The sequence below is a fragment of the Rhea americana genome, unplaced genomic scaffold (assembly GCF_003343005.1).
Source record: "Rhea americana isolate MKP2758 unplaced genomic scaffold, rheAme1 scaffold_44, whole genome shotgun sequence".
NCBI classification, from domain to species: Eukaryota; Metazoa; Chordata; class Aves; order Rheiformes; family Rheidae; genus Rhea; species Rhea americana.
In genome coordinates this window covers 4,305,519-4,323,695 of record NW_028186579.1, presented here as the reverse complement: position 1 = coordinate 4,323,695, position 18,177 = coordinate 4,305,519, and the positions used below count along the sequence as shown (strand labels likewise).

At 35.9% G+C, this 18,177-nt stretch overlaps 1 protein-coding gene across 2 annotated transcripts in view; it reads left to right on the top strand.

Moving 5' to 3' along the window:
• SRBD1 (S1 RNA binding domain 1) overlaps positions 1-18,177 on the top strand; it is a 136,155-nt gene that overhangs the window by 99,765 nt on the left and 18,213 nt on the right. For both annotated transcript variants that reach the window (XM_085315870.1, XM_085315869.1), the window contains exons 18-19: positions 14,792-14,898; positions 17,604-17,780. In XM_085315870.1, the coding sequence (XP_085171996.1) occupies positions 14,792-14,898; positions 17,604-17,780 (284 nt within the window). The remainder of the gene's footprint in view (positions 1-14,791; positions 14,899-17,603; positions 17,781-18,177) is intronic.

Here is an 18,177-nt window from a genome sequence, read left to right as displayed (position 1 = left end):
TTAAACCTGGATCAGAATTCATTCGTACAACCTAATCATTCAGATGCAATAAAAATAAGCAGAGTCAAACTACAATCTTACAAGAGAAGCTTTTTCATATTAATGAATTTTCAYTTGCCAATAATTCTGTCATTTGTAACTTGAATCATTCATCACTCCTGCAAATCGTTCTTTCAAGACATTATTTGCAATTTTGTCTTGTGTTTTTGTCCTTGATGTTGTGAAAATGACCGTCTACTGTTACAGGAATGAAAAGAGATCTCATTCAAACATCTTTTGTGTTTCCACTTTCAGTGAAAAATGTTTTTCAAACCTGCAGCTGGTTATTTCTGCAGGAGTTCCCACTTATATTCAGGTTTGATTGACATTTTGAAATGGCAGCTTTTCATGAAAAGCTGTTAACTTGTAGAATTTGGTTATGGTACTAAGACAGACTGACTTTGTTCTACTGTTGGGGCCTGTCCAACCTAAACAGAGCCCTGCATCTGAATTTAATAGTGCTACTCAGCACAGAGTGGTTTTTTTTTTTTTGAACACTGGCGCTTCTGATGCGTTTCTAAACGTGACCTGATAGGTGTTCATCCTGAGATCTTTTCTGTGAGTAACTACTTTAATTGGAATTCTCTTTCTCTCCCTTTCTGAACTAGCAGGTTGTGCTTCCGTTATTTGTTTGAGTTTTGCAGTGTGTTTTTATTTTACATAATGAAAATAAGTGGAAAATGTTTTTTACAATCAATGTCTTGAGAGCAGAAATGACTACCTGCAGTTTTTATTACTTTTCATTTTTGAAGTATTGGCCGTGAGAGTAAGCTTATGACAYTAACAAATCTTCTGAACCATAATTACTGATTTAATTTCCAGTTGAAAACTGAGAAAACCATGAATAATATATAATTCTCCTCTCATTTTTTCCAAGTTGGTCTTTAATATTATGCCAGGTTGTTGAAAGCAGAAAAGAGAGACATTATGCAAAAACAGTTCCCCTCTGCATTTATCGCCAAGCTTCAAAATTTGGATATATAAATATCCATATACATTAGCTGAGAGGAGGGAAGAGTATTTTTAACTTTCACATAGAAGACTATTTATATATGGGAACTGAAAAAAATTAGAGATTCAAGCATCCCAGCATCCATCACTGATGTATAGTGTTTTACTAGTGTGAGAGGTGAAACACTGCAAATATTGGGTTTTATAGTTAGATCAATGTTCTTTTTTTCTCAGTTTAACTGTATGGTCCTGTAACTATTATTTTGCATGGGTGGTATGAGGGGGTATTTGAACTCCGCTTTATAAAGAGGTGAGTAATTACATGTGTCATTGATTACAAATGATTGTAAATTGTTGAGCTGCTGATTTAAAAAATAATTTTTGCATTCAGTAGTTAGAAATTCTGAATTAATTCTTCTCTTAGCTGGCTATTTTCTTTCGTGAAACCTTCTTTAAACTTGCAGCTACCCATRGTGAAACACAAATTAATATGCCTCTCTAACCCCATGTTACTGGATGTGCTTGCTTTTTAAGGAATTTCTAATGTTTTTCCTATTGGAGCTCTGTATGTCATCTTATCTTCYTCTCCAGAAATATCTTTATTAGCTRTTGAGTCAACTTCTCAGCTTTAACCAGATTATTTTAGTGTTAAGAGTACTCCCAAGTGGAACAAGGAGGAGAATCTTAGAATAAATAATAAAATGAGATGAAAAACAATTGTCCTCAATACCTAAAGGAGAATACAAACATACAGACCTTCATGGWTCATCTAAGCGAACTTTATACCTCAGTTCTTGGGTTTACTATACATGCACTARCCTAATCTTTATAAGCTTCACAATTCTAAAAGTAAAATAGATGCAGCTACTGCAGTGTATTAGATATTAGTTATGTCTATAGTTTGTTTAGGATGCTGAGATGATAATTTAAAATGTCATGTTTCTGGTCTCCTCTTGAGTCTTTGCAATATGGCACTGGTGCAGCCATGCTTTTTGTAATATTAAGAGTCGTGCATTCTTGCTGTGAAATAAAATGAAATTTGCTTGATCCTTTTCTTTAAAATAATCTGGACTAAATGATAGTGAATGTTTTCTCAAATTTATCTGTTCTGTAATTTCTAAAAGTTCTAAATAGTACTTAATTTTAAGTTTTAAGTTATAAATTTTATATTGATGAGCCAATGCTTACAGTTTTATCCTGTGATTTTGAATGAGCTTGTGTTTGTGCGCTTTTAATATAAAAGCAAAAGTATTCCACTTGCCACCCAGGCTTTATCATTAAAAACTAATGCATGCTACCTCCAAGCAAAGGAAGCATGGGTACAAGCTTTTCCATATACCCTGAAGGTCACTGTGAAATATTAGACCAATTGAATTAACTGGCAAACTGCCCACTGACTTTAAACGGAGCCAAGATTTTGCCCTTTAACTCTATCAAGCCCTAAGGACAAGCAGATTTCATTGTTAAACAGACCAAACATGGCAGTGTTTCAAAGGAAAGTTGAGCTGTTGTGAAGTTTAACCCAAACTATGCAAAATGCCAGAGGGCAGTATGGGGACCTCGAATTGCACTTGGAAATACAAGGAGAACAGGTATATGGCTACTGGCCTGTTGGATACAATGGAAGATGGCTACCATTTTGAAATTCTGTTTTCCATATAGTTTTCTCTATAAAAACTTTTTTTTTCATGTTCTGTTGATTGCAAATGAACATACAGTTTAAAATGTGTAGGAGAATATGGAGAGCAGGCAAAACCAGCCACTGTGCTGCTGCTTCCTGCTGCTGCAGCGCAGGGTAAAACAAGTTGGCATTTTCTCATGATTATTGGAGCAATAGAATTAATAAGCATTTAAAATTGAGACTGCATTTTTTATTACATATTTCATGATAACTTCTGGGACTCCTTCTGTAGTGTTCTGTGTGAACGTAACAATAATTTATATGGTCATGTCAAATGGGATTTTTTTTAGAAAAGAATGTTAAGACAGAATGTTTATCAATAATTTAAGGACAGAAATATTAGAATGTTTTGCAATTACAGAAATCTTAGTGTATACGAATAAACTTTAAAAGAAAGCATTCATTTTAACCATGGAAACGTACATTTAGGGTCTTCAGACTCACTTATTGTATAAGATAAAGTGTTATGCTCATTTGTAGTGGTGTATGTGTTGTATATTATTATTACAGAGCAAAATGAATATTCTTTGAGTCTGGACTTGCTTCCCTGGGCAGAAGCATTAAAGCCACCTTGTAACATCTTTGACTTTAATTCACTATTTGAAATAATCGTATTTTAATTCATTTTGGCTTCCTCATCTTGTATAGAAATGGCTATGTGAATCAAGATCCTCATCGCTCTTTGCTCCCGTAAGATTAGGATAAATTTAGGAGGTCACAAAACCTTCAAGTAGATGGATTAGTATTCTGGAGCATTCTTTAAGTATTAACTCTTCCTGTCTGTTTAGGAGTTCTTCTCCTTATTTCTGTTGTGTAGTTGTCCTTTGTTTTTAATTTGGATGTTGGATGCAATTATTTATGAATGAACTGGAAGGGGAGAAGTTACACAAATGTTGTTTTTGTTACATCTTCCTAAATTTCTGATTCTTCAGTGGAAGAGGTTCATATCAGCCACTGGTCCCATTTTATTCTAAAAGAAAGTGAAATACTACTTTTAAATGTGGTTATTCTAAAGCAGTGTTCTTGAACAAACTACTTTTGAATGGACAAGACTGGGAGCATGTTAGGACATGTTGGCAGGCCCTGGCTTGAAGTTTTACAGTGCAAATACTGGCCATCATTTTTTGCTCTGTAGTTTACCTTATACTTCTGCCAGTTTGTGTACAAGCATAGGTATAAGGAATAATTTCTGAAGTTGTAGCTCATTTCCCTCATTCCTTACAGCTTTTGCCTCCTTGCATATGCTTTCATGCACATGTGCCCACATACACTCTTCGCCCCTCGAGAGAAACAACTATGTCTTCACAGCAGAGGGAGTAGTCCCGTCAGATCATAGAATGGTAAGGTTGGAAGGGACCTCTGGAAATCATCTAGTCCAACCCTCAGCGTAGCCCATACGGGGACTGAACCCACAACCTTGGCATTAGCAGCACCACACTCTAACCAACCGAGCTAAACCTGAATCTGTTTATAAAATCTCTTGTGCTCCAATATAAACCTGTTCTCTGAAACACAAGAGAAACAGAAACTAAGGTTTGAAGAAAAATGGTATATTGTCCCCCTCTCTTTTCCCTGCCAAGTTCCTACACATATGATCCCCAAGATCAACTGGTTGAGGAATGCAAGATAGGAACAGACATAATTCAAGACTCCTCTTTCCTAAAGCCATACATTTCTTGGGTATGCAGGTCTGCAGCTAGCTCAGCAGAATCACTCCTGTGACTCCTTTATGTTTCTACACTTACCACAAATAAAGCAAGTAGTTTTAAAAATTTCTTCTTTTTTCTGTTTTTCACTCCTTAAATCAGCAAAAGTGTCAATGATCACACCAAAAATCAGGTTCAGGACAATAATAATGACCATGAAGARGAATAACAGATCATATATCACTGATATATGTGATATATAGCAGCAAAGCAAAGAGAGGTTCCTCCTTGGATGGCTTTGCGCCTTCTCAGCTTTTCCCTTCACCACCATTTCCATTTCAACCACCTTAGACTAGTGACGTAGGAGAGYTTTGGACTGGGACACGTGTGTGAGTGCGCTTTCATTCATCTGCCCCTGCCAATCTAAACTAGCTGCTATAACTCTTCCTCTTCAGTGCTCATTGCTTTTTCTCTGTAGARTTGATGGCTTTGGGCATGAGCCTGGTGGATGGTGGTTAGATCCTCCAACGTCTAACAGGCTTGCTGGCCTTTAGTTGAAGATGGCTGTTCTAAAGTAGCTGAAGAACTTGGTCAGCCTGCTCCGGTGACTCTGTTAACCTTTACTCTGGTGTAATGAATTCTGTAACCTAGAGAGCTTGCTCACCTGGCACAAAGGGTCACTTAAGTTTTTGAAATCTGTTTTTAAGAAGCCACACCACCTTCACTCAATCCAGCAGTTGAGTGTCCTGAAACTTTCTCATTTTTTAATCAACCTTTTGCCTTCCTTATAACTGGTACGGTTCATGTTCAGCAGTAAGCTGCATGCATGTTGCCAGAAGCTTCTGTCAAACATGAGTTATCCCTATTAAATGATACATTGATCTGGTCTCTGTTGGTCGATCTCTGTCTGCTTCTCTCTAGGGTAGAAATGGCCTAGGCCAGAGTTCAGTGGTGAAGACTTTCCAGCCCCCAGCTGGCACCACTCTGCCATGAATTGGGTTACCAAGTGTCTATTTTTGCAAATGGTAGAAGGCAGATATAAGTGCTACTAAATAGTAAGTGTTTTTAATTCTCTTCCAGCTCAATCATGTACCAGTCTCACAGCCTGCAGTTGTAAATAATTGAGCAAGCAAACAGAACTGTATTCACTCTACCTTAGAGTTAGCAAATAAAACAAAACAAAAATCTTGAGAAAGGACTTAATCCAATATAGTCGCTTTTCGGACTAAATGCTTTTATAAATAAAATGCGTAAAGATAACCATTTTTAAAATGATTGTTTTAGGAGTTTCTAAATTTTCAAAGCTCAAACTTTCATTTGGGGGGAGTGTGTGAAAAATTCTCTTTATGTTTTCCCAATCATAGCTGAAATATTTTGTTTAAGATATAGATCCTTTAAAAATTTCTTTGCAATGAAAATACAGGTAGTTCTTCAAATTAGTAGAAATGATGCAATATGTATCCATGTGATCAGATTACATATATTTGAAATAAGCATGTTAATATAGGCAATACTTAAAGTTTTCATTAAATTTCATAAATCAGAAATATTAATGTATTTTTTATTTACATCTCCAGCTCTTCCACTAGAGAAGGCGTAAGAGAACTTTATGTTCAAAGCAAGTTTGTTTAATTTGTTACACTACAAAAATTTATATATATAGTATAGACATTATGTATATTTACAAATAATTTAAATGCTATTTTTTAACATTTGCAAGAAGCCTTTTGAAGGAATTTCCATGCCTTAAATAAAAGTAAGGATTATGCTAAGAGGCCAAAAATTGCAGCCTTTGTTAGGGATACTGGGAAAATAAGTGCTGCTTGATCGTGCTTTTCCCTCCTATATGCTGACATCTTGTTTGGTTAAAAGAATAATTACATTGGAACAAATCTCAACTATATCTGCAGGTGCAATGTTGACAGGCACTATTCTTATTTATGCCCTTCCACTAATTCATTTTGGTTTCTCACCTTTTCTATTATGCTAATTACTTGAGTAGAAGTGTCTGTTTTTGAGAATGAGGGAAGTTTTGCTGCTCATGCTTACTTTAAAAATTGTCACTGGGAACTTAAACTTTTAGTGCTGAAAAGTTAATGTAGCTAGTTTATTATTCGATCTTGTCACCTTTTCAACTTTCAATGTGCAAACATTTTGCTTGTACTATTATATACCTAACAGGAAGAGTACTAAATATGTATTTTAATGCAAAGTTTCTAATCTTAGTGCAAAACAGACTTTAAAAGGAAAAGGCACAGACCTGCTACATCACAGAGAGATTTTTTTACCAGCTTGCTTTTATACATAACGGGTGGTGCTGAAATTGGTTTCAGTTATCAAAGATGTGAATGACACAAGGGGTACTTATATACTATACTTGTCGAATCCAGACGCTGGTTCTGAATACACTGTTCTGTTTTTTCAAATGTTTCCCAGTTTTCTGTCAGCTTTCAGTCTTTCATGGGTCATTCAATATACACTACCCTGGATGACTTCTTTGAGGTGCCATATGTCAATCAAAATGAAGTGTATGCTTTCTAGCAAGCAGAGAAAATAAGCTTGCTTTATTTGAGTTTGGCAGTCTTTTCTGTGGAAGACAATCGTGCATTTCATTTCATTCCTAACTTTTATTTGCCTTTAGCTATACCGTGGACAAGGTTGAGGATGAAGAGGGGAGGAGTGCATGATTAGAGCAAAGGTGGAGCCGAATAGAAGGGAGGTAGAGGATTAAACAGTAGGATTTGAAACTATATTTTAATCAAAAAAAGAGGAGGGGGGGAGAGAGAGAGAGGTGTGTGGGGCAGTCAAATTACTGAAACACTCTTTTTACCAAGTGTTTCTGGAGTTGTTGTCACATTGAATAAAAATATTTTTTCCTCTTGACTTACTCAGATCATGGTTAATTCTGTTGCTGTGGGATCAAAAAAATACTGAATGACATTGTTTGACATATATATTTTTTCTAATGAAGCCATGAATGTGTAATTGTATTAAATATATTCTCAGTGCATTGCTGGTATGACCGAAGTAATATATTGATAGTCTGGTAAAACAGTTGCTAAGTATATTTGTATACTAAGCCTGAGAAAGCCAATGAATATCAGAAATCTAGGATATGATAAAACAGACTATATATCAACTGTGCAAACCATTCCTTTCCAGAAAATAATTATAAATTGATTTGCATTTTGTTGTTGATTTTAGTTACGTTAAAGTATCACATTCTTTATTAGAGATGAGTTAGAGGAACATGTCTTTAGTGGAYCTGGCAGGAGTCTGTATTTATATAAGCTTTTACCAAGCTCTTTATGTCTCCTGGGGGGATCACTTTCTTCCACGAGAGGCCTCCGTGGAAGTCCACGTGCAGTAGTTGCTATTCCTTACTCTTTTAYTGCAGTGGCAGGGTCATTGCCTTGAGAATTAACAGTCCCACGTATGACCAGACTCACCAGGGCTCCGTGACTTCTGTCTTGTCCTCTAAAGCTGTACTATTTCTTCTCCCTCTATCGAAATAAAATCTTTGCTATCTTATCCTTCAGCACTTTGTGGAAAAATCCTGGCCGAGTCCATAGCCATATGGTCTGCAAAACTCCTCTGCTGGTATTCCTGAACTTATCTTTCTGTAATATTGCAGAGTATTCCCTATAACTGTAAATTTTTAACATCCCTAAAATACAGTGTTAGAGAGGAATTGAAATACAGACTTTCCATTTGGTAGTTTGGGACGGTACCCTTAGCTGCTTATTGGAAAAAGAAAATGTGTCTGATTCTTGTCCCACTGAAATCTGCAGGAATCTGCTGTTGATTGTAGTTGCACATCAGATTGCTGCCCCTTAGTAGAGTAACAGGATGTGTTGAGGAGCACTATGATAGGTGCCCTGGAAGGAGGAAAAACTTTTATACATCATGTCAGTTGCTGCTAGTTGATCGTATTGAAGTGAAGAAAGCTTTAYGAATCAGATACATTAGTAATTGGATTAAATTCATGTAACAAGCTTGGCAATATTATTGCTTCTGTTAGGACACAAGCATAAGTAAATATAAGATGAATTCCAGCAACTTGCAACTAACTTGAAGCATCTAAGYGATGTGTATTTTTTTTTCTTTTTTTTAATGTCAGAACTGACAGGTTTTGTTTTATCATATTCTTTGAAAAYATTAATCCATTTGTCTCTCTTGGGGTATTTCAGTGATAATAATATGCTGTTAAAAATAAACAGAATTTGTGTTTTCAAAGACAAGAAATGAGTCAGAGTTAAGTATGTAAGATAACAGCAAACCACAAACATTCTTCAAAAGAAATTCTTCAAGTTAGTTCTTTTTATGAAACATCAGAGGGACAATTTTGTTTTCTCAGAACCTAACTGAAAGGGATTTTCCAGAGGACGCTAGAGATTAAAACCCCCCAGCGTGACATTTCCAGCATTTCTACCTTACATATAATGTGTATTTTTTACTATTTTTTTTTCTAATTCTGCATGAAAGGGTGCTAATCTTTGGACTATTGTGTACTGCATTAGTCTTGGTGTACCTGAGGACTACTTGTCTTGAATGCATTTTGCTTTTGTGGTTTCAGAAACATTTGAAATGCAGCTGATTGTATGTAGGCCACAACACTAGAGAGAACTTCTTTTCCCGTTTTATAAATTTTAAAACCAAGTATGTTTCCATGGCTTACCTTACTGTAAAATGATAAAATTTTGAACTCTTAAGAATTTTGAGCTGCTTAGGATGTGTTGTCATACCTATTTTCTCAATAGGTAAATGTTTTTCAAGCAGCAAAGTTTTTGTTTGYTTGCTTGCTTGTTTATTTGTTTAGAAAAGTAATTTTTCAAGGGGCATATTGGCTAGTCTCACATGCCAGTATTAAAATTCATGGACAAAGGAGTTAAGGGTAGGTACCAGCAAAACAACGTTTTATGAGCTGTTAGAAGTGTTTCAGGACTTACTTGAAGACAGAAAAAATAAGCTGCTTTTACTGTTTACCTCATTGGAGGTTGACTTTTGGATTCAAAGGACAAGTGAAGTATCTAACTTGATCAAGAAACAAAATAGATTCCTGCCTGACATACAGCTCAATCTTACTTAGGATTAATGTTGATCTTGTTACACTATTGCTATTCCAGGACTGAGTCCAGAGCCTGAAATTTGCTGCACAGGCTGGAGAAATCTCCTTCTTCCCCTCCCTACCATTTTGTTAATAACCTCATTAGATCATGTCTGTACTAAGTTTGTAAGCTCCTCAGGGTACAAATAATTTCTTTTCAACTGTGTTGTAAGGTGCTTTGCTTGACTCTTGGGTGTTRTAAAGTAACAGTGCATGGGCTGATCTTGTTGATTTCTACTAATGTTTGTAAATGTAAGTATTTAAAAAAAATGTTGTACATGTTTGTGTTGCAGTAGAATTTTAAACTTTTGACTATCTTTCACAGAGACGAACAATCATACCATCTTTTCTGAAATTATACTTTGTAGTTATACGTATTGTTTTAGTATCAGGTTGCTAAAAGTAAAAAGTTTAGAGCTGTAATTTACTTCCTTGTAAAAACTGCAGGTTGGGATTATTGTAGTTCAGTACTGATAATCTGATGTCGTGTGTGTTTGGTCAAATGAGGTTCCTGGTCCACCATCCAGCCTCTTACAGGTTGACTAAGTAAAACCTCTGCGCTTCATGCGTACGTTCTTTGACTTTATGTATTTGTGATGCTAATAATGGATATTTTTACAGGGTCTCTACTGACACTTCTAGAAACAACTCAGCTGAGGCTACCTGAATTACTATCTTCTTTTTGTATACATCAACAGGTTTTTGCAACTGAAAAATTGCTTTCAACTGCAAAACTATTATGTACATAATAGTCAGGTTTTATGTGTTTTTTTTTTTTTTTTTTTTTTTTTTTTTTTTTTTTTTTTTTTTTTTTTTTTTTTTTTTTTTTTTTTTTTTTTTTTTTTTGTTTTTCCTTTAAGTTAAATGTTCAGTGTTGTTACTAAGAAAGTATATGAAATGAAGGTATATTGATTTTAGTATCTGCTTGCAGAATGGTGATTTAAAGTATGCAATATAATATTATTTCTGGTGATTTTAACAAATTTGCTGTGGGCTAATTTTAGGCAGTAGTCATGACCAGCAATTTAAACAAGCAGTCCTTAACTTTTTTTTTCCAGGTTTATGAACATAAGTTGCTTTTGAGATATTCTCTATAAAACATTAGGAAAATATAATATTAGAATTTCATTTATTAGTCAATTACAATTATTTACTTTAGCAGTTTCAATTAGTCAAGCAATTTATTTTATGAATCTTGCTCCCTGGCAATATCTTAAAAAACAAATACTAAAATATGATTACTGTGCCTGATATTTCTCAGGGTACCTTCTGTAGTTCTACCATAAAAAGCAAAACAAATAGTTGACTGTCTAAGCTGTCTAAGTACTTCCAAATGCTATCCGTGAAGCAGGTTGGCCTTGTTTGCTTCAGTGATGAAAAAGGGAAGTTCCCAACTTTGCACCTGACACCATGCAATTTAGGGCAGGTCCCTTATTTCTGCTGGCCATAGTTTAAATAGATTGGCAGCAATAAAGCTTTTCATTTCTTGGAAGACATTATGCAAGGAATTTGTCTTGGATGATTTTAGTGGTACCTTCTGCTTTTTAGATCTACTAATCTAGCATTGAATGTTTTAATGAAAGTGATTTTTGAGTATGCTTTTTAGTAAGACCTCAGCAATTTATCCAGCTGGGTAGACATAAGCTGATGTTTGAAATTCACACCAAAGGACATGCTCCTACTTGTTAGGCCTAGCTGTCTGGGCTGCCTGTTGTGCTGTGTGCTCCACTAAGAATAAGCTCCTGGTACGGATGTTTCAGCTGGTTGAGGGAGCTAATATTTTATGGCTTTCTAAAGGGAGTTGTTGGAGGAGGTTGCAGTATTTGTTCCACAGGTAAAGACTTCACAGTTAATAAATAAATAAATATTATATATAGAAAATAAAGCAATATATACTTACAGTTTTAGGGGACTTATCCTCATGCATAAGGATTTGTTCAGACCCAGCACTGTATATGCAAATCTTCTATTTAGAAGGATTGCTGAGAGTCAGCTGCTACAAGGTTTTGCCACATTGGAGGGTGGGGGGCTTATCAGAGCATACCATTCTGCACAGGCGTGCTTTGAAAGTAGTCTTGCATTTCGGACTTGGGCTTTATCTTGTGCAACTTTTATTCTGATACACTTCAAGCAAAAGCTGGAAGGAGTCGCTCTCTTTGCAGACCTGTTGTAGCCAGTGAAGGGCATGGAGTATGTGTAGTGCTGACAGTCTGAATAATTTGATGACATCACTCCAGAGATAAATAGTACATAAAAGGATATAATATCTAACTGCTGATAAAAAAAAAAATTTTTGGCAGACTTGAAAATACACTTCCCTTTAAATCTTTTTGAAGAGTAACTTGTTAGCAGTAGGAAGTCTCTACAGTGATATTTGGATAGTAAAGTGGTCGTTTTAATTAACTACATTTAGAAAGTAAATTGTGTGTGCTGTGTATCAGTTTGCAGAGGAGTTTAGAAAATTCTCCATTGTAGTGAAAGGAAGCTGTGCTGGAAAGGAAGCTGCATCTTGAGAGGCAGATTTGTAAAGCTTTTTTTACAGACTGTAAAGTTTCTTGACATTTGTAATTTAACATCATTCACTATCTGAGTGTACCTTAGGAATGGTATCTTGATCTATCACATGTACCTTTTCACTTTTTCTTCATCCATACATTCACATGCATGCTGTGGTGGTTGTTCAAAGTGGTACAACTATTATGTGTTGGAGTATTAAAGAAGAACTTGTGCATGTCTTGTTCTGTTTCTTGTTTTTAATGGTGGTTGTCAAGCAGCAATAAAATTAAAAGATGCAAACCTTTTTCGAGAGTCTTGAGAATYCCTTTTCAAGGGCAGATGTTCCTGGCAAGAGAAATAAACAGTTGAATATCACTTTTTTCCTCCAAATTGTGTGTATTCTGTCACCCCAGATTTACACAAACTACTCTATCTATGAACTTAAAACTTCAGATAAGTGCTAACTTCACATTTCAAGCTCAGGAGCTGTGAGCACAGATTTTCTTTCTTCTATCGGTATTTCAGGATGCTTCTTGCTTTTGATCATGATTTTATACATCCTTCCCCAGTTTTACTTGGGATATAATTAACTAATTTGCTGCATTCACTTTCAGCAGAGCTAGAACTCCTGCATCCAAATAGCTGCTTAGGAAGATTAGGCCAAATCTATGGGTTTGCTGCCTTCTCTGCTATGGCCTGTTCTGTTGGGCATTGCAGAGACAGTGATGAACGTCTCGGTCTTGAGTCAYGTGACTGCTCGCTATTCCTTCTGAGAATGATCTGCCGCTTAAGGAATGGGACTGAAACCTAGGGAAACCAGATTCTACTCCARTCTTTTGCCACAGACTTCCTGCTTTATATTCAGAGTAGTTATTTTAGACCAAAGTCTTTAGAGGTGGTCAACAACTGTTACAGTTCTTGGTTAATGCAATTTCTTAAACTACATGATAATCATCCTCCAAGTGCCTTGGAGTCAATAGCCTTTCCCAAAAGCAAAGGAAGTTTTGAATATCCTGCATTTTTTCCCTCCTTTTGCCTTCCCCCATCATTAAGAGAAAAGATTGTTCAGTAAATATTTAATTTTTAATTTGTTGTTCATGTGGAAAATCTATCACAGCACTTGGCAGCTATGCTTGGCAAAGAAGAGAATTTGGGTGTTGTTTCTGAATGCTTTTCATATCTTATTCTGGTTCCTGTACTCCTTTAGATAAATGCATCCTTGGATTCGTGTGTGTGTGAGAGAGTTGGCAAGGAAGCCTCCAATTCTAGTACATATTCAGCTGATGGTGGAAGGAGGGACTATGTTGAAAAAGCCTTACTAAAAGGAGCTGCATTTTTAGCAAGTTCAGAAAAATAGAAAGATGAAGAGAGTTTTCTTAGGGTGTGTTTTTTTAATTTATATCTCTTTTTCAGAAAAAAAAACATTGTTTCTACACATTGTTGTACTAGTGTGCTATACTAGCAGCACATTAGTAGAAACTGACGTTTGATGTGCAAAGATAACTAGTAAGCTTTGTATTTGTGAGGCCAAAAACATGTGCAGATGCAAGTATTTATGTATATGTGTGGCTTTTTGCATTTGAACTTTCGTGTAGGGAGAAATAATGTGGGTGAAAGTTGCACTCAGTAGTTTTAAGTCACTTTATGTATGTCACAATGAAAATATATCACATTAGGATTAGTTGAAATGAGCGAGCTATGATATACATAGGTATAAGATTTAGGATCATTTCAAATATTAACCACTATTTAGTGAAGTACAAATATGAGTAGATGGAGGTTGATGTTGTTGGCATGTTAAATTTAATTATGAAAACTTTAAAAGATCTGACTGGCTTAGAAGATAAAACAAAGTAGTGGATAAAATGTTCAGTGTCTTGGCTTGAATCCAGCTTGACGTCCTAAATGAATGCATCGCAAAACCACAACAGATCAACCCAGATTTACATGAGTGACGTACAAGAGCCCTGAAGCTAAGCCAACATAGTGATTGAATTAGCTCCTGCATTTAGAGAGGCATCTCGCTCCAGGTCAGGCTTCTAAGCACTCATGAGCCTGTGTGGGGAACTTCATGTTTTGGATTGAAGAATACCTACCTTGTAAAGGGAAAGAAATGGTAGTGCTTCAGAACTGTTACCTGTGACAAATGTGACTGATTATCTCTTAGAAGAAGTAAAGGGAAACACTATGAGTGATAATGGGAAAACTGGAAGAATTTCCATTAGTGGCGCATCAGTTGAAGACTTGCCAGTCTTCCCAAAAATATGTTCAAAATCTGAAACATTTTGTTGTTACAGGGCTATTTACCCTATATATTGTACACCTCATGCAATATCTGGTTTTTTTAGTAAATACTAACTGTACTATAGTGTAATGCTCGTACAGATCAATTTTTTGCAAGGATTTGTGTGTACAGATATGACAGAATTAAGATCGTCTTTTCACTAAGTATTTTGAAAATATTACTTTTAAAATAACATAAACTGAGATTATAAGGAAGTAACTGTGTCAGATTAAAGACATTGTGGATGAAAAGAATAACTACTCCTTCTAAGTAAGCATTATTTGTACAATGTAGTGTTTGTTTTTGCATGGTGCAGGAAGATGATTATTAAACAGCATAGCCTCATATGAAGACTCACTTATTCTAGGGATTGGCATTATGACAGAGGTGTTGCAAAGAGCTACCGGAGTTCTTTTCAAAAAGCTTCTGCAGATTATATTCTTAACTGGTACCCTCACAGAAGGTTGTTCTACTATTTCATGTATTGAGAAGTACTTGCACATTGTTAACATTCCTATTATTTGTAGTTCTTATTTATGTATATTCCAGTATTTCAGTAACCTAATATCTCCATTTTTGTTTCTCAGCATGATGTGTCACAGACTTTGCTCAAAGCAACTCTGGACAGTGTGGTTGAAGAGTGTGTCAGCTTTGTGGGAGTTGATATTAACATCTGCTCAGAAATACTATTAAGGTGAGTCAAACATTTTCCTATTCCAGTAATTACATGGCTCTGGATCACAGAGTCTCTGTTTAGTCTGCCATCTAACTGAAACTCAGCTAGAGCAAATGGCTCTTGTGTTAAACTTCCAATTACATGAAAAAAACACATTAAGACAGTATTTCACTGGATCATTAAGAGTCATTTTAAGGGTACATGTAGTTCTCCRGGGTGGAACTATTCTTCAGAGAAAAACAAATATTTAAAAATTATAAAACAACATTGCAATTTAGAAAAATATGATGTAATTAATTTGTACTTCTGCAGTAAGAAAGGGATTTTCAAATGTATGTTCTGTCTCTTAGCAGGTAATTTTATGGGCACTATTAAGTGGAACAGGTTGTAAAAATTTGGTGAGGGAAGGAGAAAAGGAAAGATTTAAGGGAAAATTTCTGAAAAATATGTCCTTTTTTCTATAGAATTTTTTCTGCAGTATTTATTTATGCCATGTTTGCTTTGAAATTTTGGAGTTTTTTTTTTTTTTTTTTTTTTTTTTTTTTTTTTTTTTTTTTTTTTTTTTTTTGTTTTTTTTTTTTTTTTTTTGAGTTAGAATTTAGGCTCTTTCACTCCTGAGTATGTAGAATTCAGGATCATTTAGCTTAACAGAGTCTTAGAAGAGCAAATTTTTGCTGTCATCCTCTTTAGTAGGAGAGGGAGAAAAAGAACATCCATAATCCTAGTAGTGGCAATTATAATGGGTATAACAATTAAGTATGTATTCTTAATAACTCTGTCTTTTTTTTAACCTCTTATTTTCATCCCTGAAAATGTCTTCTTTCCATGTATCTTTGAAGATCTCTTTCTATTCTCCTTGTTTGCTTTCTCTTCCATGTTTTCTGTGTGTCTTAGTCTTAGTCTGACTTCTGAATTACTTTCTGTTTTCCCTTCCTCCAGATTTAGATCAGCTGTTAGAAAGAAAGCAAAAGCATTCTTTGTCCCACAGWACCTATTGATAAATGAGGCTGAGCTGCATTTCACAGGACGTTTTCATTCTGTAGCAGATTCTACCTGAGCAAGTGCAGCATGAGCACTGTTGGTTTTCTGAAGAGTGTATGTATACTGCACAGTTCAGCAGAGGGCCCCAGGCTGGGGTGCTGCTGTGTCTCCACAGAACTGCCCAGCCATACAGAGTGACACTGCACCGACTTGAAGCCTAAAAGTATTGTAACCAATACACGTGTCAATACAAGTTGGCAGAATACTTTGTCTGGGATAATTAACCTTCCCATAGTATGATGTCCATATGCTCGTGCTGTTTCAAGCTCTGAAACTGATTTGCTCCTTAACAATTTGATTCTGCTGTACTGTATTGATATGCTCTAAATTGTTCTCAGAGGTATAGTGTACGAAATTATCACCCTAGCAAAAGTGTACTACAAGCAAGGCTCTGCTTGTGCATTCTAAGGCATCGAATACACTCATTGCCGCATTTGCCACATCTTACACTTGGAAGGGATAGTAACATTACAGCACCTGCGTTACTGATACTGAGTATTCTGCTTGAAAGACTTGTGAAGATCAGTGGAAAACTCTGTGAAACTCAGTGTTCTGCTCATTTGTCAGGGTGAAAAAGCTAGATTTCATAGCCTTTCTAAGCAAGTTTTGGAAAAACTTTCATTCATAATGATTAGTATCTTGGTGGTGGTTAAATATGTGTGTGTCTGTTACAGTTCTGATGTTTCAGCATCTATGGATAATTTTTAACTTGAGGACAAGAATAACTTTTTTCTTCTTTTTCTCCTCTCAGTCCTGATTTTGCCTATTGTTGCTAGGTTTGCAGGTACTCTTTTTCTAGAATCAGTCAGTGTCATTTGATAAACAGGTCTCTGCTGCCATTGATTTAAAGCAATGGCATCTGGTATTTAAAGCCAGATGGGTGATGTTGCCTTCTCTACTGCCAGGACTAACTGCCCACCACAGCCCCTTTCCCTCTCTCTGTGATTAACCTATTCCACATGAGCACAACTTTCAGTGTGTGTACATACAGAAAATATACAGGAAACCCACTGTTTCCTGAAAGAACTTGGCTTGCTGCAGTTGCACTTTGCAGGTAAGTTCCTTGCCAGATCTGAGTTGCCCTAAGAACAACTCATGCAATCTGTTACCAGCTGCTCTTTTATCTCAAGARCAGCTGAACGAAGAGGAACAAGCTGTGTGGATCTATAAATTGTGTGAGGAAGGCAAGCTGCTCCCAGCCACCTCCTTCTGCATTGCATACACCAGGCCTTTGAATTGAGTCAAGGTGTTAGTATCATTGAGAAGATAATAGCTGAAATGGGGATTTATCTGTCCTGAACCCTCCTCCCACATTGTTTSCTGAAGAGGGCAGCCAGGGGCAGGCCATAAGACATGACGACTTGAATTGGCATTATAAGAGTAGCCCACAGATCATAAATTACATGTCCCTGGCTTACCAGTTAGTTATGTGCAGAACCTTATTGCAGTACTAAGTTTTGTTGACTTCAGTGGATTCCTTCCATAGAATTAAGAGAAGAGATTCTTTTTCAGATTATAGCCTTTGGTCTGGGAGTTTATTTGTAAAATTCTTAGMTATTTTTAAGTTTTGGAGGTTTTGAAAACTAGATTTTCTACAGTAATGTATATCCTTGTAATGCATAGGAGCTTGTATTAATCACTGTTCAATGGTAATAAATGCATTCTATGAACTTTTCTCTCAGGCATATTGCAGGTTTGAATGCTAACAGGGCTAAAAATATCATTGAATGGCGAGAGAAGAATGGACCGTTTATAAATCGAGAACAGCTCAAGGAAGTTAAAGGTCTGGGTCCTAAATCCTTCCAACAGTGTGCTGGCTTCATCAGATTCAATCAAGAATATATAAAGACCTTCTGCAGGTAATGGAGATATTAGCTATCTTGAAAAAATTATCCAAAGAGAGGTGAGAAGGTTTCTTCCTCTTCCATTTTGTCGCTCCTCAGGTCTGAGACTTGGGGAATCCTAGGCCTTTGGCCTCCAAAAGACGGTATCTTAACAAGTTAACTTACTCAAGTCAGTGGTTGAAYGTAGCTGTTTCTGTGAGTCATTGTGATTTATTAACCCAGGACCCTAAGTCAGGGCTTCTGTAAGTATGTAATTTAATTATATAATCTGCCACTGAACCAGTAGAAGAAATTTGGCCTGTGGCAGTGTATGGTTATCTGTGAGATATTAAAACCTCAGAGACGTGTGTTTCAGGCATAATTTAGTAATTTGTAAATTCATTTTAATGTGGTGAAGTTGGATACTCTACAG